Source organism: Hyla sarda, chromosome 1 (genome assembly GCF_029499605.1).
Source record: "Hyla sarda isolate aHylSar1 chromosome 1, aHylSar1.hap1, whole genome shotgun sequence".
Lineage (NCBI taxonomy): Eukaryota > Metazoa > Chordata > Amphibia > Anura > Hylidae > Hyla > Hyla sarda.
Genome location: NC_079189.1, coordinates 19,619,160 through 19,643,239, shown reverse-complemented (window position 1 = coordinate 19,643,239; position 24,080 = coordinate 19,619,160). Strand labels below are relative to the sequence as shown.

The window sequence follows — 24,080 nt, the reverse complement described above, 5'->3', positions numbered from 1 at the left end:
ACAAACAGACATAGTGAAGGTGCACAATAAACCAGACATTGTCATAGTACAGATCTAATTACAAGCCGAGAGTTCCAGCAGAGCTCGGGTCTAAATAACTACACCACGAGATGCCATAGGCTAAAAGCACTAACTCTACCCAAACAAGGGAGAATTAGCACAGAAACTGTTCAGACACAAACCTAATGTCTGAACAGGACCAAAAACAGAAAAATGCAAAAACACAGAAATGGATATCACCGTTACCCACGTGTAGGCAGAAAAATGCTGCAACAATCTAATTTTTGACAAATTCCTTGGGAATGTACTTCTCTTATTCTTGATGCATGGACTCTGGGATGTGTACATCCTTCACAGGCAAGTCAGTAAACAACCACAGGGAGTAAAACAATTTACAATATTATTTGCACATAAATCTAAACACATCTGACACTCAACCCCTTAACCTGTGGTGCGACACCACACATTCCCTTAAGAATTCACAGCTATTTTTGCAGCAAAAGGGCGACCTTTCCAATATTAGGCCCATGGTTTTAATGTAATGTCTGACTATGTGGCGTACATAGATTAAAAAAAGAGCAAATATCAAAATGGACCTCCTCTTTAGTGTCTGATTTTTCCCCAGGACAGAAAGGTTTGGTGTTTATTTCCCATTTTTTTCATGACCCATTGGTCTATACGCTTTCTTACCATTACTTTGCTGGCAATGCAGTTTCCTTGCTGTGTCACCAATAGAAAATAGAATAGGACAGATCAGGGCAGAGCTCACTCTCTCTGAGGGCCCCATAGCAATGGCATGGTCTTCTTCTCTGGTATGTACGCCCTTGATCTGACTGATATACATACATATTAGTTACCTGTGTATACCGGTATACATTCAGTATTTGGGCTATGGGAACAGTTGTTACAGATACCAGATCTCCAATAAAACCCGCAATGTCCTCTTCTCCTGTACAGTAGTAGTTGGGTACAGTAGCTCCAGGTCCTGATAATATTTTTATTGTACTTTTTACAGCTTTATTAGCATTGGAACAAGAATCATATATGTGAAATCCCAAAGTCACATTGGGTAAAATATTTGGATTTTTATTGACTTCTTCAATAGCAAATAGGAAGTTCAAAAAGTATTTATAATTGAATGTAAAATGTCTGCAAATAATAATAATGATAATAATAATATTAAAATGAAAAGCAAAGTAAAGTTCTAAATCAAAAACGTAAAGGGGTATTCCAGGATTTTTTATTTTTTTTATTTGACTATGCTACAGAGGCTGTAAAGTTAATGTAGTTCATACTATAGTGTCTGTACTTATATTTCATGGTGGTCTCTCAAGTCTTATGTGATTTTTGCCCCAAGGTTTATTTTTAACATCATACAAAATGAGTGTCGTCTCAGTATTTCCCAGGTTGTTGTGTGGCCCAAGACATTTCATCACTAATCAGGTGCTGACAGGGAGCCTGTCTGCTTCAATGGGTGGAGCGACCGCTGGGTGGGAAGAAGATCATTCTGCAGTAAATTGTAGTTTTGCAATAGCACAGCACAGCAAAATATGGAAGGCAGCACACCTGTGCTTCAATGGGTTGGGCTGATGTGTGGGATGGAGAAAAGTGACCTCATACTTACAAACAAGGTGTTATGGGACTACAGCCCAATATTTTGTGTATAACCTGCAAACGTAAATTTCCAGCGCCCCTTCTCCTTCCCTTACCTCTTCTCATAACACAGACACTGAAGGTGGGTGACTGCAGCTGCACCTACCTCCTCTATTTATTTTGTACTGAATTACTCAAGATAGGAATCTTGGCTGCTGCATGATATTAGCGTTCTGCAATGGTTTTATTTTAACCCCTTAAGGACTCAGGGTTTTTCCGTTTTTGCACTTTCGTATTTTCCTCCTTACCTTCAATTTTGCACCTAAAATTCCATATAATGGCTTATTTTTTTCTTTGCTACCAATTCTACTTTGTAATGACATCAGAAATTTTACCCAAAAATGTACGGCAAAATGAAAATAAAATTGTGCAACAAAATTGAAGAAAAAAAACGCCATTTCTGCTTGCAGCGATACCACATATGTTTATTTTTATTTACACAGTTTTTTTTTAAATGGGAAAAGGGGGGTGATTCAAACTTTTATTAGGGAAGGGGTTAAATGATCTTTAGGGGGCTATAACACTGCACACACTGATCTTTTACATTGATCAATGGTTTCTCATAGGAAACCATTGATCAATAATTCTGCAGCTTGACTGCTCATTCCTGGATCTCAGGCACTTAGCAGTTATTCGACGATCGGACACCAAGGGGAAGGTAAGGGCCCTCCTTGTGTGTCCCAGCTGTTCGGGACGCTGCGATTTCGCTGCGGCGATGCCGAACAACCAACTGAGCTAACCGGGAGCAGTTTACTTTTCCCTTTAGATGTGGTGTACCAGCTATAGATTATTTACACTGTTCCTTAAAGGTAAATTAAAGACTCCTGACCATATCTAAATACCAGGGTGGTTATGCCTTCAGTAAATCCAAGTGTACCTACTGCTGTATGTCCACAGTGCTGTAGAGTAATCTCCCCCTTCCTTTAGTTTTGCAGCACAACCAGTAACAGTTCAGTTAGTAACCTCTTTCCCCTCCATATATCATCTAGTTCTATACTGCAGGACTTCTTAAACTTCTTCCACTGGGGCTTCACCCAATGGACCAAAGTGATGCCTTGGCCTCAGTGGACAGATTGATAGGATGCCTGAGCCCCACCATTTGTGATGGAAGTCCAATTATTAAGTATTGCTTAGTCTACATTAACCCCTTAAGAACTGAGCCCGTTTTCACCTTAAAGGGGAACTCTGCTCATAGACATCTTATCCCCTATCCAAAGGATAGGGGATAAGATGTCAGATCGCTGTGGTCCCGCTGCTGGGGACTCCCAGGATCTCCGTTGTGGCACTCAGCTGTCATTACTGCATAGAGCAGACTCACTCCGTGCATAATGACGGGCAATACAGGGGCCGGAGCATCGTTACATCACGGCTGCGCCTACCTAGTGAAGTAACAGCATGCCCCGTCAATACAAGTCTATGGGAGGGGGCATGGCGGCCGCCACGCCCCCTCCCATAGACTTGCATTAACGGGGCGGGCCGTGACATCACCCCTCTGTCATTACTGCACAGAACAGACTCGCTCCGTGCGTAATGACCAGCGATACAGGGGCCGGAGCATCGTGATGTCATGGCTCCGCCCCCTGTATCGCTGGTCATTACGCACGGAGCAAGTCTGTTCTGTGCAGTAATGACAGAGGGGTGCTGCAGTGGAGATCCCGGGGGTCCCCAGCATCGGGACCCCGGCGATCTGACATCTTATTTCCTATCCTTTGGATAGGGGATAAGATGTCTAGGGGCGGAGTACCCCTTTAAGGACTGACCCCTTTTTTGCAATTCTGATCACTGTCACTTTATGCATTAATAACTCTGGAATGCTTTTACCGATTATTCTGATTCCAAGAAAGTTTTTTCGAGACATATTCTAATTTAACACCGTGGTACATTTTCGTCGTTACTTGCATCCTATCTTGGGGAAAAATCCCCAAATTTCATGCAAATTTTGAAAATTTTGCATTTTTCTAACTTTGAAACTCTCTGCTTGTAAGAAAAATAGATATTTCAAATTAATTATATATTGATTCACATACACAATATGTCTACTTTATATCTGCATCATAAAGTTTACATGTTTTTACTGTTGGAAGACATCAGAAGGCTTCAAAGTTCAGCAGCAATTTTCAAATTTTTCACAAAATTTAAAAAATCTGAATTTTTCAGTGACCAGTTCAGTTTTGAAGTGGATTTGAGGGGTCTCCATATTAGAAATAACCCATAAATGACCCCATTACAAAAACTGCACCCCCCAAAGTATTCAAAATGACATACAGTAAGTGTGTTAACCCTTTAGGTGTTTCACAGGAATAGCAGCAAGGTGAAGGAGAAAATTCAAAATCTTTATTTTTTACTCTCACATGTTCTTGTAGACCCAGTTTTTAAAATTTTACAAGGGGTAAAAGGAGAAAAATACCCCCAAAATTTGTAACACAATTTCTCTCAAGTAAGAAAATACCTCATATTTGGATGTCAAGTGCTCTGTGTATGCACTACAGGGCTCAGAAGGGAAGGAGCGACAATGGGATTTTGGAGAGTGAGTTTTTCTGTAATGGTTTTTGGGTGGCATGTCGCATTCAGGAAGCTCCTATGGTGCCAGAACAGCAAAAAAACAACATGGTATACTATTTTGAAAACTACACTCCTCAAGGAATGTTACAAGGGGTCCAGTGAGCCTTAACACCCCAATGGCGTTTGACAACTTTTCGTGAAATTCGGATGTATTTGTTTTTTTTTCACAAAAATGCTGGTTTTCCCCAAAATTTAACATTTTTACAAGGGGTTATAGGAGAAAATGCCCCCCATAATTTGTAGCCCCATCCCCACATGGCATACTATTTTGGAAACTACACCCCTCAAGGAACGTAACAAGGGTACAGTGAGCCTTAACACCCCACACGTGCTTGACAAATTTCCACTAAAGTTGGCGATGAAAATGAAAAATTTGATTTTTTTCACTAAAATGCTGGTGTGATCCCAAATTTTTCATTTTCACAAGGGGTAATTGGAGAAAAGGCCTCCTAAAATTTGTAACCCCATTTCTTCTGAGTATGGAAATAACCCATATGTTGATGTAAAGTGCTCTGCAGGCGAACTACAATGCTGAGAAGAGAAGGAGCGCTATTGAGCTTTTGGAGAGAATTTGGTTGGAATTTAAATATTTCATTTTCACGCACCACTGTTCCAAAAATCTCTCAAATCTGTGCGGGGTCTAGTTTTCAAAATGGGGTTACATGTGGGGGGGGGGGTCCACTGTTCTGGCACTATGGGGGCTTTGTAAGACACATTCTCTCTCCAAAAGCCCAACGGTGCTCCTTCTCTTCTGAGCATTGTAGGTCGCCCACAGAGCACTTTACATCCACATATGGGGTATGACCTTACTCAGAAGAAATGGGGCTACAAATTTTGGGGAGCTTTTTTCCTATTCTCCCTTGTGAAAATGGTAATACCAGCATTTTAGTGAAAAAATTATTTTTTTCATTTTCACATCCAACTTTAACGGAAATTTATCAAACAACTGTGAGGTGTTCAGGCTCACTATATGCCTTGTTACATTCCGTAAGGGGTGTAGTTTCCAAAATGGGCTCATATTTGGGTATTTATTGTTTTGTGTTTATGTCAGATCTGCTGTAAAATCAGCCACCCCTGTGCAAATCCCCAATTTAGACCCCAAATGTACATGGCACCCTCTCACTCCTGAGCCTTGTTGTGCGTCCGCAGAGCATTTTACGCCCACATATGGGGTAGTTCTGTACTCAGGAGAAATTGCGTTACAAATTTTGGGGGTCTTTTTTTCCTTTTACCGCTTGTGGAAAGTATGGTGCAACACCAGCATGTTAGTGCAAAAAAATTTTTTTTACACTAACATGCTAGTGTAGACCCCAACTTTAACTTTTCATAAGGGGTAAAAGGAGAAAAATCCCCCAAACTTTGTAACGCAATTTCTCCCGAGTACGGAGATACCCTATATGTGGCCCTAAACTGTTTCCTTGAAATATGACAGGGCTCCAAAGCGAGAGAGCGCCATGCGCATTTGAGGCCTAAATTGGGGATTTGAATCTGCCACAAAAATACCCTATGGCAGTGTTTCCCAAACGGGGTGTCTCCAGCTGTTGCAAAACTCCCAGCATGCCTGGACAGTCAGTGGCTGTCCGGCAATACTGGGAGTCATTGTTTTTTAACAGCTGGAGGCTCCGTTTTGGAAACAGTGCCGTACAAGAAGTTATTATTTTTTTTCTGGGGGGGGGGACTGGGTATGTGTATATGTAGTGTTTTATTTTTTATTTTGTGTAGGTGTAGTGTAGTGTTTGTAGGGTAGATTCACACGGGCGGGTTTACAGTGAGTTTCTCACTGGGAGTTTGAGCTGCGGTGGAAAATTTCTCAAACTTGCAGCAGAAATTTCGCTGTAAACCTGCCCGTGTGAATGTACCCTGTACATTCACACGGGGAGGGCAAACCTCCAGCTGTTGCAAAACTGCAGCTCCCAGCATGCACTGACAAACCATACATGCTGGGAGTTGTAGTTATGCAACAGCTGGAGGCACATTGGTTGCGAAACATGGAGAGTTTGTTACTTAACTCAGCGTTTTGCAACAAGTGTGCCTCCAGCTGTTGCAGAACTAGAACTCCCAGAATGTACTGTGGCATGTGTACATGCTGGGAGTTAGGTAACAAACTGGGTTTCACAACCAATGTGTCTCCAGCTGTTGCAAAACAATCAGCATGCATTGACAGTCGAAGGACATGCTGAGAGTTGTAGTTTTGCAACAGCTGGAGTCACACTGCTACAACTCCCAGCATGCTCTTTGCTAGTCTGTTCATGTTGGGAGTTGTAGTTATGCAACAGCTGGATGCACACTTTTTCATAGAAAAATGTGCCTCCAGCTGTTGCATAGCTACAACCCCAGCATGCACAGATTACCAAAGGGCATGCTGGGAGTTGTAGTTGGAACTCCAGCTGTTGTAAAATTACAACTACCAGCATGCCATTTAGCTTTGCATGCTGAGGGTTGTTGCTAAGCAACAGCAGGAAGTGAACAGGCCTCACCTCCTGCTGTATCCTGCCGCCGGGACCGCCGCCGCTGCTGCCACCGGTCCTGCTGCTCCTGTTGCCGCCACCGCACCAGAGGGGACCCCTGCCGGACCAGGGAGAGGTAGGAGACCCCGCCAGCCCGATCGCTGCCATGATCGTCATCCCAGTCACCACTCAGCAGGGTCATGATTGGTCGGTCCTATCTCGGACAACCCCATTCACCCTTTTCTTCTGGGTCACCAGACCCGATTGACCTGGAATAGCCGCAAGTCTCCGGTCTGAATTGACCAGCGATATGCAGTGATCGCTGACATGGGGGGGGGGGGTCTCAGGACCCCACCAGGGGTTTGAACGGGGTGCCTGCTGATAGATGTCAGCAGTCACCCCGGTCTGGTTCCCGCCAGGCGGGCTGCGGGGACCGAAATTCCCATGGGCGTAACCCATACGCCCTCAGTCCTTAAGGACTTTAAAACGGGGGCTTATGGATACGCCCGGCCTCCTTAAGGGGTTAAAAATAAGTACAAAATGAGTCAATAATGTTGCTAAACCAAAGATTATTGCAGCCAGGGAAAAGATTGTGTGGCCTATAGTCCCATATTTGAGAATTGTCTTCCCGGCTGAGCCTCACCTTCAAATAGGGATCAATCCCCTGGTACAACATGTCTCGCAGTTGGAGAAGCTCTCCTGTACTGTATGAATTTTCTGCTCAGCACAATGCTAGCCTGCTTAGTCCAGTGCACTTTTTACAGCACCATGTCATGGAATAGCAGATAGCAATATGTGATTGGCTAGAGAAGTGAGGGAAACTAAGCCCTGTCTATGTATTACTGCTGGTAAACAGCCCTGCTCTGGTCCCACTCTATGAAATGTAGAGAATGAGAAATACTGTATGTAAGCACCATGGTGGAGAATCTCAGAGGCTCAATAACAGCAGTGAAAGCTATAATTGCCCTTATCACCACTTGTGCAGGTTTAAAACAGAATAAATGACACCTACACTTCAACAAAAAAGAAAAAGAAGTGGGTCCAAATTACAGGAAAAAGGTGCAAATCTTTCCATTTGTTTCCCTCTGTGTTAGATCCTTTTCCCAATTTTGGATAAAAGTACTACATGTGACCTGGCTAAATATGCAGCACAATTTTTTTCCAGTTTCTAGGTTAAATGTGCACATGACATGCCATTGCAGGGGGCAAATATACAGAGGCTGGTGCAAGGGACAAGGCAGGCATCAACATGGTAGTATACTGTTTATTTGTTAGGTTATGAGGACGGGATATGAGGACGGGATATGAGGATGAGAAATATATGAAAGAACAGAAAAAGAGAGGACAGTGACTCATGTAATTCCATGGAATCAATGGGTCCCTAGGTCTTAGGGTTGTGGTATGCTCACCTTGTGTGAAGATTGGGTTCATGCGTATAACCCCTCCATGTTGGGGTACAGATGTGGGATCTGGAGCTGCAGTCTGCTGGTGTGGCCGATGTCCTCGAAGGGGTCGGCATGTAGGCAGGAGTAAAGCTGAAGAAAAAGGATGGCGATGGCGCTGCTTGATCAGGCAAACTTCACAGGAGTCCAAATGTAAAGACTATCAAATTTTATTGACACAAAATACAACAGGATATGATATTTACAAAGTACAAGACGCGTTTCAGGTGTAAATTCCCCCTTTTTTCAATTGTGAGAAAAGGCTGTCTGATGAGTTGGGGCCAAATACAGGAATATGTACAGTTAAATTTGGCATCAGAGTTCAAATAGGTGGTCGTATGGGTGAGTATTAAAAAGGTTGTGATAGATCTTTTACAGAAAATTTCATAGAAATAACCATGTATTAGGATGAACTACATGTGGAGGGACAAAACTGAGTGTTTTTGTGTTAATCCATGTGCAGAGAAAAGAAATAGAAGCCGGACACTCACCAACAAAATCCTTCTTCAAGCTATTGCAGCGACATAATACTCACACATTATGAGGGGGGGGGGAGAAAAAGGAAGAGCAGGGGGGTACAGAGGCGACAAGCTCCATTTCGCACACTCTATTGCTTTGGCCGGCCATTTGTGTTTGTTCCATGCAGTCTTCACATTCAGTTCAGTGGAGAAATGAAAGTGAGGCTTGGTTCCCCTCAGGATGGAGCGAGATCTCGGTGGTCTGGGTGTGTATACCGAGGACGGACGCTTTTCATTCGTAAATAAGGTTGCAGGGCTGGATGGACGTATAAGGTTGTGTAATACGGCATCTGCCCGCCTAATTCATTCATACAGTGCGACCAGTGGGGATGCCGTATTCAAGTGACTTCATGTAGTGTGGGGACTACTATTCAGCATAATTGTGTGGCGACCAATCAGGGGGCTGGCTGAGCGGACGTACAGCCAATCACAAGACGTTGTGTGTGGCGTATGGAAGGGAGGCTGGCGGTAACCTGTATTTTCAAAGTATGAGTCTTCGACAGTTATAGGTTTGAAGCACGTCAGTTAGTGGGGTATATAGGGTAAAGGAATGGAGGTATGTGGGGTAAAGGAATGGAGGTATATGGGATAAAGGAACATAGTGTAGTCCTGTGTGTGATAGGTGATGTCTTGATGCGTATTCAACCAATCAGGGCTTATGAGGTCTGGCGTATTATTTTGGTAGAGGTGGCACTGTGGAATATAGTAACGTACAGCTACTCTGTGACTACGGTGTGATGTAGTCCGAGCCAATCAGGACGGCTCCTACTTGGGTTGCGATGTATAGTGTGGCTTGTTATACCGTGTTCTCAATACATTAATTTAACCCTTGCGGGATTAAAGTTTTTAATTTAAACATCCTGAAATTTTCCCTCCTACCCAGTTTTTTGTACCGGCGACTACATGTTACCAGGATCTGTTTAATGGGGGTCACAGTGAATTTGGAAAAATTGCAGTTGTGTTGGGTGAAGGTGTTTCGTGATACGCAATGCAGTTGGTACCCAGTCTTGACATTGAAGCAGTGTTTATTTAGTGTTGCGTTCAAAGACAGTGTGGTATGTCCTATGTAATGGAGGCAACAGGAGCATTCAAGGAGGCAGATGACAAATTGTGATTTGCAAGTTAAAAGGTTTTTTATCTGATATGTGTCACCTGTGGTTTTGGAGGTAAATGTTTTACAGCGATTTTTTATTGTAGAGCAGCACTTGCAAGTGGAAGTTCTGCATCTGAAGGAGCCGACTAGTCCTTTACTTAGAAACATATCCTTTTTGGGATGTTTCAGTTTGCTAGGGGCAAGGATGCTTTTGAGGGATTTATTTTTCCTAAAAGTCACTTGAGGAAAGCGTCCAACATTAAAATCTTCCAATTCTCTTGTAGGATTTTTCTGATGGTTTTGTGATCTGTGGAGTAAGTGGTAAGAAAATTGTAGGTGTATTGTTGGTCTTTGAGTTCTGGTTGATGCGGTGTATTCGTTTTGGGATGAAAGCATGTCTTTTGGTCCAGTTTTCTGGCTTTTATTTTGCTGTTTTTAATTAGTGATTTGGGGTAACCTTTTGCTGTAAATCTTGTATCCAATATCCTTCTTTGGGTTTGGAAGTCTTTTGTGGATGTGCATTTGCGGCGGATGTGCTTGTATTGTTCGAATGGGACATTGAGATTCAATTTTTGAAAGTGGCAGCTTTAGTAGTCCAGGAAACTTTCCATCTACTGTCTTGAAAAAAAGTTTTTGTTTTGATTTTCATGTCTTCGTCGTGTGATGCAATGACGTCCAATAATTCAGCATTATTTGTGTAATGATGATGGGTAAAATGTACATTCCAGGTATTTTTATTTAGGGAGGTGATGAATTTGGTGGGATCAATGGTGGAACAGTCCCAGGTGATGAATAAATCATCAATGTACCTCAATAAAATGTAATACTCTTTACATTTGGACTGTGAATTTTGACTGATCGAGCAGGGACATGAGGATGGGATATGAGGATGAGATTTGAGGATGGGATATGAGAACGGGATATGAGGACCAGATATAAGGTCTGGATATGAGGACCTGATATAAGGTCGGGATATGAGGATGGGAAATGAGGAATAGATAGGAGGACGGGATATGAGGATGAGATATAAGAACGGGATATTAGGATGGGATATGAGGTCAAGATATGAGAATGAGACATGAGGACGGGATATTAGGATGGGATATGAGGACACCATATGAGGTTGGGATGTGAGGATGGGATACAAGGATGAAATATGAGGACGGCATATGAGGACAGGATATGAGGACGGGATATGAGGATGAGATATGAGGACGGGATATTAGGATTGGATATGAGGTTAAGATATGAGGATGAGATGAGGACAGGATATTAGGATGGGATATGAGGACAGCATATGAGGTTGGGATATGAGGACGGAAAATGAGGAATAGATAGGAGGACAGGATATGAGAATGAGATATAAGAACGGGATATTAGGATGGCATATGAGGTAAAGATATGAGGATGAGATGAGGACAGGATATTAGGATGGGATATGAGGACCTGATATAAGGTCGGGATATGAGGACGGAAAATGATGAATAGATAGGAGGACGGGATATGAGGATGAGATATAAGAACGGGATATTAGGATGGGATATGAGATAAAGATATGAGGATGAGACATGAGGACGGGATATTAGGATGGGATATGAGGATACCATATGAGGTTGGGATGTGAGGATGGGATACAAGGATGAAATATGAGGACGGCATATGAGGACAGGATATGAGGACGGGATATGAGGATGAGATATGAGGACGGGATATTAGGATTGGATATGAGGTTAAGATATGAGGATGAGATGAGGACAGGATATTAGGATGGGATATGAGGACAGCATATGAGGTTGGGATATGAGGACGGAAAATGAGGAATAGATAGGAGGACAGGATATGAGAATGAGATATAAGAACGGGATATTAGGATGGGATATGAGGTAAAGATATGAGGATGAGACATGAGGACAGGATATTAGGATGGGATATGAGAATGGGATATGAGGATGAGGTATGAGGCAGGGATATTAGGATTGGATATGAGGACAGCATATGAGGTTGGGATATGAGAACGGGATACGAGGATGGGATATGAGGACAAGATATAAGGTCAGGATATAAGGATGAGATATGAGGACGGGATATTAGGATGGGAAATGAGGACAGCATATAAGGTTGGCATATGAGGACAGGATACGAGGATGGAATATGAGGACGGAATATGAGGACAGGATATGAGGATGGAATATGAGGACAGGATATGAGGACGGAATATGAGGACAGGATATGAGAACAGGAGTGCCACTGTTGCTTTTTCTCTCATAAGGTTTAGGAAGAGCAACAAAAATGTTCTATAGCTTTAGACTTTTTTTTCTGTCATATGTTTGATGACTTACCGAGCACAAAACATTATTTTCTCATGTGTCTCTGTCTGAAATTCATCCATGTTAACATTTACTGTAAAAATCCCTCCGATAATAATGTCTCCATGTTTATAATACTTATAATCATCAAATGAGGGTTTCAGGCTCAGCTTACACACAGGTGACAGCGCCAAAGTCATAGACAGTGTAAGGGAGGAGAGGATCATACCCATCATTACTGGAGAGAAGGCTGCTCCGAATTTCATCATTTTTATATGGTTGGAGAAACATCTCATGGAGTAACTTAGCACAGGACCCTTTGTATATAAGTTATACAGCTTCCTGACACATCCAAATCATTTCCAGCAATGCCTGAACCTGCAGAATCTCAGCCCTTATATATATATATATACGCTGGTAGAAGCTTCCTGGAGAATATACAATTTAGTCACAATCTAATCTTATTGTCACCAGATGCTTCCAAGTCATGAATACAAACTGAAGTTTTATTTATTTTTTCTTATCTGTATTAGTTTATTTCTCTTGTGATTTCTTTAAATAATGTAGTTACGAAAAAATAAAACTACAAGCACCAAAACTTCTTAAAGACTTGGCATTGCTTACACCAGCACGAAAGAAAGATAAAACTAAAAGGGACATTAGAAGCCTTGGGAGCACATGTGCGGCCATTTTATGGGGTCAGTCAATCAAAAACATTGAGACAATTGACTTTAAGAGAACCTGTGGCCTATTCAAAACAATTGGAGATTTTCCTAGTCTGGATGACGGAAAATATGGATTTTATTAACGACAGGAGATGAACATTATGCTATTCTTCTTTACTGTCAAGATTATAGCAGCTAAGTACAATAAAGCTTTTTAAAAGAAAAAACAGGTAATAAGCAAAACAAGTATGCCTCAACAACCAATCAGAAGTCAGCATAGGTGATATAAGTTGTATACAGGTACAATACATCCTCTTCTTTGATACGAAGAGAAAATATACCGTATTTTTCGCCGTATAGGACGCACTTTTTCTTCCCCAAAACTGGATACCCGAGCGAGGATACCCGGCCGGCAGCAGAGACGTTCCGGAGCGATGGGGACACGGCGACAGCGATGGAGCGACATCCAGGGCAGAGGGGACGGGTCCGGAGCGGCGGGGACACGTGAGTATTACCTACTATGCAGTGGTCTTCAATCTGCGGACCTCCAGATCTTGCAAAACTACAACTCCCAGCATAAAAAAATACGGTAAATAACAATAAATAACAAAATATACCCTAAAATTGAAAGTGAAACTAACATCATGAAAATTATACCATGTAGTATATTCAACAAAGCAAAAAAAAACAGGGCCATCCAGGCACAAAAGAGGCGGTGTACCCCTAATAATAATAAAACATAACTTTTATTAATTAACAAAAAAAAAAACTGACGGGAATTAAAAATACCTATATTGTCATGGTTTCGTAACAAATCCTCGGACATCACAATGCAAACTTGTATTGGGAAATGTCTTTCATCCAATACTATGGCGGATGCCCTGATACTGTGGAAATATATATATATATATATATATATATATATCATCAAGTATATAATGTTGGCCTAAGGCTGCAGTCCATTAGGCTATAACCGTGACAACACTGTATTTTAAAACCAGACAGACACTGCCACTTAACTAGTTTCAATCAAATACATGAGCTTCTTCAGAGGTACAGGCAAGTGACTGGCAAAATGACGGTTGTTTGTACTTTTATATTCTCTGTTAATGAACGCACATCATTGACCTGATGGCAATCTAACCAATCACCAAGTCGATACCCAATGGACAATACATTCTACCTATCAGATCCATTTTCAGGATATATCACAGACCAATCATCTGTTTTGTATATTATGCTCCCATGGCAACCCCTATCCAGGGGTGCCACGTGAATAAATTGTCTCCACCTGTCTAGACATAACAGCCAGTGATATGGCTGCAAATCTGGCCAATCCCCTTACCTCTCCTATGTGCCAATCCATGTCCCTCACACTTCATTGCGGAACAACTCGTTCCGGGTTCGATTGCCGTCACTTCCTATCCCTGCGCAAGTGCACGGACTAGCAAATGCCGTGTCTGCCGGCGGCAACCAAGCGCATGCGAAGGGACTTAGCCTCCGAAGCGAAACTGCTTGGAGGTAAACAGCACCTGCGCTAACACTCAGCTGCAGATCTGGGTTTCCGGGGTCAATGCCATGCATTAGTGGTGAGTCCTGGCTGCTAACAGCTTAATGTGATCGCTTCATAGACCGTTAATGCTTCACTGGGTGAATATACGTCATTTCATGTTAACAAATTCCCACTAGTGTTGAGCGCGAATATTCAAAGTGCAAATTTTTATAGCGAATATCGGAACTTCGCAATTTCGGGAATGTTTAGAATATAGCGCTATATATTCGTAATGATGGAAAAAGTGATCATCCCTCCTTCCAGCTTGTGGTCCAAAGGCATGGAGCGCGATTATTTTGTATATGCAAATATCGGCACTTCCAGACACTGATCCCTCCCTTCTTTTAGCTTTAGACAGGGTAGGTTAGTTTAGCAGATAGGTTCCAGTGTAGGGTGTAGTGTAGTTAAAATATATAATCGTGCATGCGCACTATAAGAATTTCATTACAATTTTTGCATAAAAAAGTGAACGAACAAAGTGAACATGCGTATTTCACGAACAAAGGACGAATATTCTCTCCATATATTTGTGAAATATTCTAATATGGCCCCTGCTTCTCATCGCTTATTCCCACCCATGACGTTCATATCATAGTGCTGTTGCCATAAAAAAAGAGAATAGTTATACTTTCCTACCCCCCCCCCCTTCCTTCTCCTGCAGATCTTGCTGCAGCTCCTGTTTCCTCCGCTTCTGGTCCCTTCAGCTTATCTCTTCTGCCTGCTGCCAAGATGAGAGATGGGTTTGGACACAGGTCTTCAGGGCCAGTGATAGTGTAGAAAATGAGAATAATAGTTGCCCTCTACCGTATGATAATGAGATTTAGGTATTCCTTGGGGTGTTCTGAATCCTTGGGCGTTGACCAGGTTCCGGGTTGTATTAACTTTTACTCCTGTCCAAAAATCTCCGACATCACTTCTCTCCTCCCTCGGTCTGCTGAATCTTGTGCTAGTCCAGAAGCCGCTTAATGCCTAGGGATAGTGCTGCTTCTGGGACTGTGCAAGATTTTGGGTAAGCTCCTCTAGCAGATCAGACAGTACCAGCACCAGCACTGCCCCAATATCCAGCATTAAAGGGGTACTCCACTGAAAAACATTTTCTTTTAAATCGACTGGTGACAGAAAATTAAACAGCTTTGTAAATTACTTCTATTAAAAAAATCTTAATCCTTCCAGTACTTATCAGCTGCTGTATACTGCAGAGGAAGTTCTTTTGTTTTTGAATTTCCTTTCTGTCTGACCACAGTGCTCTCTGCTGAAACCTCTGTCCATGTCAGGAACTGTCCAGAGCAAGAGAGGTTTGCTATGGAGATTTGCTTCTACTCTGGACAGTTGCACAGAGGTGTCAGCAGAGAGCACTGTGGTCAGACAGAAAATAAATTCAAAAATAAAAGAAATTCCTCTATAGTATACAGCAGCTGATAAGTACTGGAACAATTAAGATTTTTAAATAGAAGTAATTTAAAAATCTGTTTAACTTTCTGACACCAGTTGATTTTTGATTTAAAAAAAAAAAAAAATGTTTTCCAGCCGAGTACACCTTTTACCCCTTAAGGACTCAGGGTTTTTCCGTTTTTGCACTTTCGTTTTTTCCTCCTTACCTTTTAAAAGTCATAACCCTTTCAATTTTCCACCTAAAAATCCTTACTATGGCTTACTTTTTGCGTCACCAATTCTACTTTGCAGTGACATCAGTCATTTTACCCAAAAATTCACGACGAAAAGGAAAAAAAAAATTGTGCGACAAAATCGGAGAAAAAACGCCATTTTGTAACTTTTGGGGGCTTCCGTTTCTACGCAGTGCATATTTCGGTAAAAATGACACCTTATCATTATTCTGTAGGTCCATACGGTTAAAATTATACCCTACTTATATAGGTTTGATTTTGTCGTACTTCTGGAAAAAATCATAACTACAAAATTTATACGTTTAACCCCTTAAGGACCAGGCCATTTTACACCTCAGGACCAGAGCGTTTTTTGCACATCTGACCACTGTCACTTTAAACATTAATAACTCTGGAATGCTTTTAGTTATCATTCTGATTCCGAGATTGTTTTTTCGTGACATATTCTACTTTAACATAGTGATAACATTTTATGGTAACTTGCATCTTTTCTTGGTGAAAAATCCCAAAATTTTATGAAAAAATTGAAAATTTTGTATTTTTCGAACTTTGAAGCTCTCTGCTTGTAAGGTAAATGGATATTCCAAATAAAAAAAAATGTATTCATATTTCCAATATGTCTACTTTATGTTTGCATCATAAAATTGGCGTGTTTTTAATTTTGGAAGACACCAGAGGGCTTCAAAGTTCAGCAGCAATTTTCCAATTTTTCACAAAATTTTAAAACTCAGTATTTTTCAGGGACCAGTTCAGGTTTGAAGTGGATTTGAAGGGTCTTCATATTAGAAATACCCCACAAATTACCCCATTATAAAAATTGCACACCCCAAAGTATTCAAAATGACATTCAGTCAGCATTATAACCCTTTAGGTGTTTCACAGGAATAGCAGCAAAGTGAAGGAGAAAATTCACAATCTTCATTTTTTACACTCGCATATTCTTGTAGACCCAATTTTTTTATTTTTACAAGGGGTAAAAGGAGAAAATTTATACTTATATTTGTAGCCCAATTTCTCTTGAGTAAGCACATACCTCATATGTCTATTTAAAGTGTTCGGCGGGCGCAGTAGAGGGCTCAGAAGCGATGGAGCGACAAGGGGATTTTGGAGAGTACGTTTTTCTGTAATGGTTTTTGGGGGGCTTGTCGTATTTAGGAAGCCCCTATGGGGCCAGAACAGCAAAAAAAACACATGGCATACCATTTTGGAAACTAGACCCCTTGAGGAACGTAACAAGGAATAAAGTGAGGGGGCGTGGCTTGGCACGCTGGCTGACGGTCGCACTCTGTGAGAGCTCCTGCCTGGGCCTTGCTTAAGGAGACGATTTAGCCTTAATGGGGAAGAGAAACAAGAACAAAAAGAAGACAGAAGCCACTACTAACATCGCTGCAGCCTCCCAGCAGATCACCTCCTTCTTCTGCCCGCAGTCCGGTCCCGCCGCTCCTCCGGCGCCGCTGCGGCCTGTGCCTGCTCGCTCCCGGCCGCCATTACCAGCCTCCTCTTCACTAGCAGCTCTGGGGGAGCTGCGCGAAGTGAGTGAACCGGGACCCGTGAGATCCATGAGGAAGGTGTCCCTGTCTGCCGCGGACACCCCTGACCATCACACAGTGAGTGTAATTGCAGCGGACTTACCCCAGCCTCATACCCCCGACCAGTCTGCCTCTGCTACCGCCATTTTACCTGGGAAGGTGGGCGATTCTTCCATCCACGCCATGTCAGCCTCCCACAGGCCTCAAAGCCCCCACTCACCTGCCTACCCTGCCCTGACTGCCCCTGGAACGCAGCCAGCCTCGCAACAGCTGCAGTCCCCGGCCTCAGAGCCCATTACTGCTGCAGCTTCTACCACCATTACAGGGACAGTAACTCCCATAGGGCTTGGGCAACCTTTCCTGTCTCAGAGACACTCTCCACCTCCTCCTCAGCAGCATGTCTCTGATGCACCCAGGAATGGCGACCCTTTAGTTGCGCCCTATGGGCCACCACTTTACCAACCTATCCAAGCTCCCTCCACAGAGTGCCAGCCTATGGACTCCGATGGGTCCCTCTCTGATGAGGACTCCTCTGGCCGTGACAGTACCCCTGACTACTGGGGGGAAAGCCCTCCAGCGAAGAAAAAGCTGTTTAAATCTCCTCAGAAATCTCGCCTGCCTACAACGGAACGTACAGACTACTCCTCTTCTGAAGAGTCCTGTATCTCTCCCAGAGACCGTGACCCTAACTCTAGCCTTTCTGCCTCTCACTCCCAACCCTCTGCCTGTCGGGTCACATCCCAACCATCTCTTGCTGCTGCAGCTTCGATGCTCCCTAATCCGGCGGATGCTGCCCGCATCCTGAAAAATCATCCAGAGTTGCAAGCTCTCTTAGCTTTTCTTCCTACCAAGATGGACTTATTGTCCCTGGCAGAGGACATGAAAAAGGCGTGGAAACAGGACCTTGCCCCTGTTCAGGCTGAAGTATCTCACCTAGTGACACGAGTCACTGACCTGGAGTCATTCCGTTCCTCTATTGCTTCTGAAGTCCACACATTACGGACTGCAACTACGTCCCTCCTGGCTCAGCATGATAGTTGACCATATGGATGACTTAGACAACAGAAACAGGAGGAACAATATCCGAATAAAGGGCCTTCCCGAATCTGTTGCCCCACAAGATCTCTCTCCTACTCTGCAAAAAGTGTTCCACGACATCCTACAGAGACCAGCTGACACCCCTGTTGAGTTGGATCGAGCCCATCGGGCTCTTAAAGCCAAGAGCCCTGACCCTGCCAAACCGAGGGACGTAATATGCAGAGTCCACCACTACCTCTTGAAAGAAGATGTCATGAGATGCTCCAGGCAATTGAAATCCGTGCATTTTCAAGGGACTGAGATCCGCCTTTTCCCGGACTTGTTGCTCCGTACCCTACGCCTGAGAGCCACCCTGAAACCTCTCCTTACCACACTCCAAAATGCTAAAATACTATACCGCTGGGGTTATCCGTTCTCGCTTACGGCTCGGCACGGCTCCACTTTTGCTACCCTGAGAAGACCCGAAGATCTCCCAGAGTTCTTGGCTGCCTTTAAGCTGCCGAAAATACAGTTGCCGGACTGGGAACTACTCTACTCCCCGGCTACCTTGCCGGCTGGACACTCTGTGGAGGTCCGCTCAGCCTTGCGAAGATCAGGTGGGGAGAAGACCCCCTACTCCCAAGCCACAGAGAAGAGGACTTCTTACATGACTGTGATGTATTTGCCTTTATTCTAGCCTTTATGTGGCATGGTTTTCTTCCTGTCCTGTCTTCTATGGGCTACGTTTGGTCCTAGATGAAAATTGTCTGTTTTTCTCATTGATCTTCTTAACTTCATAATGTTGCTCTGCCTGATGACATGTGTTCACAACCCCTTTCTTTCCTGTGCCACTGGTGGTTAATCACCACCCCTGTTGTCAGTAGTCTCCTTAATTTTTCAGCGTTCCCCCTGCTCTGCAGTGGGGAAACTCTATTGATTTACACCCGGCCCTAGGCCGTAGTTACTTCTTTTTTGTTGCTTACCTCCTTCCACAGCAGTGTTACCTGCTACTGATTTGCCTTCTGCGTTACCTCACTAGTCTAGCACTCAGACCGGTTCTGTTTGTGCTTCACTGTGGCCCTTATGGCCTTCCTTTATAGTCCCTATGTACCCGTGCTCTTACGGATGCTTTTTCTCTCTTCTCTCCAGACCTCGCTTTCTTCTCCATCTCACTCTTTCCCCTTCCTTCCCCTTAGATGGAGACATCCTCCCTTCGAACGACTTTGGTGGATGATGGCGCGGGTGTGGCCCGAGTGGGGCGGTGAGTACTATCCACATCTATACCATTGCTATGGCAGCTGACATTAATGTTGCTACTCTTAACGTCAAAGGTTTCAACACACCTGAGAAACGCGCACAGATCACATACTCCTTTCACAAACAACGCATACACATCCTAGCCCTACAAGAGACACATTTTAAAGAGGGCCACATCCCCCCTCTTCCCTCTAGATACTACCCGACATGGCTCCACAGCCCCAATCCTGAATCCCGAACCAAAGGGGTCTCCCTGGCGTTCCATAGATCCCTACCCGTCTCTGTATTAGACACGGCCACTGACCCGAATGCCCGCTACCTCTTTGCCAATTGTGACGTCTCGGGCCATCGCCTTACCATAGCCACCATCTATGCTCCTAATCACAACCAAATAGCTTTCCTTGTCAAGACCCTAGACGCCCTGTCTACCTTTGCGACTGGACACATACTACTATGCGGTGACTTCAACGTCCCCATCTCTCCACTGTTAGACACCTCCTCAAGTCGCTCCCTTATCTCCTACCGCAAACTGAGAGTCCTCCGGACCCGCTTACATGCCCTACAACTTAGTGACGTGTGGCGGACCTTACATCCTCAAACGCGTGACTACACTTTCTACTCCCACCCCCGTAACTCTTATAGTGGAATCGATTATGTCTTCTGTTCACATTACCTCCTACCGTCAGTGACACGCTCCTCTATAGGATCGATCACCTTCTCCGACCATGCGCCCGTCCAGTTTGCCTTCTCCCTTCCCTCGTTCTCCAAACCCCACTCCACTTGGAAATTGAACGAATCCCTCCTCCTTGACGCACTCTGCATCCAGGAATTACAGACCACAATCTCTCATTTCCAGACAGACCACGAATCAGATCCTTCCCCACCCCTTATTAAATGGGAGGCGCTGAAATGCGTGCTCCGTGGGGTCCTTGTGAAACATGGGGCGAGGCTGAAGAGGGAGGCGAAGGCCAAACTTATATCCCTGCAACGCGAATTGCACACCTTAGAATCCCTTCATAAACAATCTCAACAGGAACAGGTCCTCCGGGATATTATTTCAGTCCGCCACGAACTCCTGGCCCTGTTGAACGTAAAACACAGATATTACAGACAGCTAACTGGAAAACTCTTTTACGAATGGGGCAACAAATCTGGCAAACTGCTTGCGAAAGCCCTCAGGGAGAAGAGATCCTCTCTCTATATCCCTGCAATTCGGGATCCAACGGGATCCCTCTCCCATCTCACACCTGATATCCTTGAGGCTTTCCGCTCATACTACTTAGCTCTCTATAACCTACCGCCCCCAGGCACATGTTCTCCTACCATCCCCCTTCCTTCACTACAATCCTACATCGACTCTACCCCCCTCCCCAAACTGTCTGACGAGACTATCTCCTCCCTGGAGACACGGTTCACGTTGGACGAGCTATACTCGACCATATCGTCCTTGCCTGCGGGCAAAAGCCCGGGACCAGACGGCTACACCGCCAAGTTCTATAAGCTCCTCAGATGTGAACTGTCCTCTCCTCTCCTCTCTGCCCTCAATGACATCTCCACCTCCTCCCCCCCTCCACCATCCTTTCTGCGTGCCATCATTACGGTGATCCCGAAAGAGGGTAAAGACCCTTCATTGTGACAGAGCTACCGCCCCATTTCCCTGCTCAATACTGATGCCAAGCTCTTTGCTAAACTCATAGCTAATAGACTGGCGGCCAATATGCCAGCCCTAGTCCACGTTGATCAGGTTGGTTTTATCCGAGGCAGAGAGGCTAGGGATAATACGCTTAGGACCTTCTCTGTTATTCACCATGCTCGTAAACTTAAAATTCCTCTATGCCTTCTCTCACTGGATGCTGAGAAGACCTTTGCTCGCGTGGACTGGGGCTTCCTTGCAGCCACTTTGTCTCAGGTGGGACTTGGTTCACAGATGATGGCACGCATAATGGCTCTTTACTCACGCCCTCAAGCCCAAATTAGAGTTAACGGCCAGCTTTCCTCTCCCCTCGACATTTGTAATGGTACGAGGCAGGGGTGCCCTTTATCCCCGTTGCTATTTGTCCTCTGTATGGAACACCTTCTAGTAGTGATTCGACAGAATCCCGACATTAGAGGTCTCCAAGTACCCTCGCACCATCACAAATGCTCCGCTTTTGCGGATTACCTTTTATTGTTCCTTTCTTCACCCCTCACCTCTCTCCCTTCAGTGCTCTCCACCATCCGCACCTATACACACTACTCGAACTATAAGATTAACTCCACCAAAAGTGAGGCCCTTAATGTCTCCCTTCCTCCTGAGGTAGTTCACCACATCCAAGCCAATTTCCCCTTCAAATGGTGTTCCACGTCCCTACAATACCTTGGTATTCAGGTTCCAAGTGACCCTAAGGACACCTTTCGTCTTAACTTCCCCCCATTGCTACACACCATTAAGACTGACTTGGCCAGATGGGAGCGAAAGGATTTCTCCTGGTTGGGTAGGGTTAATATTGTGAAGATGAACATTCTCCCTAGACTTCTCTATATCTTCTCTTGTGTTCCCTCCAACCTCCCTAAATCCTTCTTTGGGGGACTCGTTTCGCTTTTATCTGGTTTTGTCTGGGCACACGCAAGACCGAGGGTGGCGCATTTTGACTAGACGTAAAGCCGATGGAGGGCTGGGTCTCCCTGACTGCCTTTTCTACTTCCTAGCAGTGATCCTGACCAGAGTGATGGATTGTCGTGCAGCCCCGACTATTAAACAGTGGGTGACGCTGGAGAGCCACACCTCCTCCCTGGACCCTAAAACTCTGTTGTGGCTCCCTACGCCATCCCTAGCGACCGCTTTCACCCCAGAGGTACCTCCTGTAACCTCTTCAATTGTATTTGCCCGACGATACTATTTGACGGCCACCTCCCTCTTCACCCCAGATGGTCCCCTAACACCAGTTTTCGGAAACCCAGCCTTCCCTCCAGCTCTCTCCTCCACCTCCTTCCTTGGCCGATCTAGATTGGATGGTGTATCATTCTGCACCTTCCTAGACCACTCTGGCCTGAAGCCACTTGATGACCTCGTCCCTGATTCCGCCGCCACGCCTGGCCAACGCTTCCAATATATACAACTCCAACACTTTTACTCCTCTCGAAGGGCCGACCTGCACTTACATCGCCCCCTTTCCTTGTTTGAGAAGCTATGTGTCTCTACGTCAGGGCCTGGTCGCCCAGTTAGCGCTATCTACTCACTCCTCCTTGACTCCCTCAGAATGGAATCCCTTCCCTTCAGAGCAAGCTGGGAGAGGGAGCTGTCGCGTGGGTTCTCGGACGAGGAATGGAATAAGGCTGTTCGTATGTGTCATAAATCCACCATCTCTAGTAAAGCGCAGGAGACAAACTATAAAGTTCTGACGAGGTGGTATAGAGTTCCGACACTACTGTCTCGTATGTATCCCGGGGTGCAGGACGTTTGCTGGCGTTGTGGCGGTGGAGGAGGCACGATGTCACACATTTGGTTACACTGCCCCATCCTAGCCCCGTTCTGGTCGACTGTTCGAGAGGTCATACGCAAACTAACTTCTGTATCACTTGACTTAGATCCGGCTGCTCTCCTTCTTTCCATCCTCCCGCACTCGTCCCAAAATGGCACTCTCGCCTGATCAGTTTTATGCTCCTAGCGGCCAGGTCAGTTATCCCGAGGCTCTGGAAATCCACTACACCCCCGTCTTTCTCTTCCTGGGCCCAAGAACTGTCCAAAATACATAGGATGGAGGAGCTTATTGCTGACTCCAAAAACCAGGTGACAAAACATCATCGAATCTGGAGCCCTTGGACTACGTTCTTGTCGTCCAGTGACTACAGAACCTTTTACACAACACCCTAGCCGCCTCCTTGACTCTCTTGTGCCTTTCTCGAGTGTGTTGCCCTGCTCAGCATAGCCAGCAAGCCTGCCCCGTGAGGGCCCTGCCCGCGCCTGTCGCCTCCCGAGGTACGTACACCATCTAACTTGCCCAGTCTCCCTCTATCTAACCCTCTCTCATACTCCCTATTACTCATATTCTGCCTATCTCTGGCCCTTCCTCCCTTTTTCTCTGTCTCTCCTCTCCTTTTCTCACATCCCCTGCTTCTCATGGGAACTATCAACCTACTCCCACTTTGTTGCCGCCAATTGCTCCCTCAAGTTCCGACTGGTAGTTATGGCTCCTCAGAGTATGACCTAGTATACATGCACTGCTGATAGTGTTCACCCACACTTGTCTTCCTTAGATATTGATATGTGTCCTCCTGTCCTCTCATGAGGAGATTTGCTTAGGCCACCTAACAGTGCTCTGCTGTTCTTCCTTTTTTTGTCTTTCTGTTTTGGCGACCTAAGCTGACTAAATATGATAGTCTCTCATTTACTTTGAGTTTGATTTCCATATGTCTAGTGCTCTACCATGCATGT

At 44.6% G+C, this 24,080-nt stretch overlaps 1 protein-coding gene across 1 annotated transcript in view; it reads right to left on the bottom strand.

Annotated features, from left to right (window-relative positions):
• Window positions 1–12,254, bottom strand: part of LOC130360139 (vomeronasal type-2 receptor 26-like) — a 52,299-nt gene extending 40,045 nt beyond the window's left edge. Inside the window, exons 1-2 of the mRNA XM_056563069.1 lie at window positions 12,055–12,254; window positions 858–1,149 (exon numbers count right to left, since the gene is read on the bottom strand). Coding sequence (XP_056419044.1) covers window positions 858–1,149; window positions 12,055–12,254 — 492 coding nt within the window. The remainder of the gene's footprint in view (window positions 1–857; window positions 1,150–12,054) is intronic.
• Between the last annotated feature and the right edge of the window lie 11,826 nt (window positions 12,255–24,080).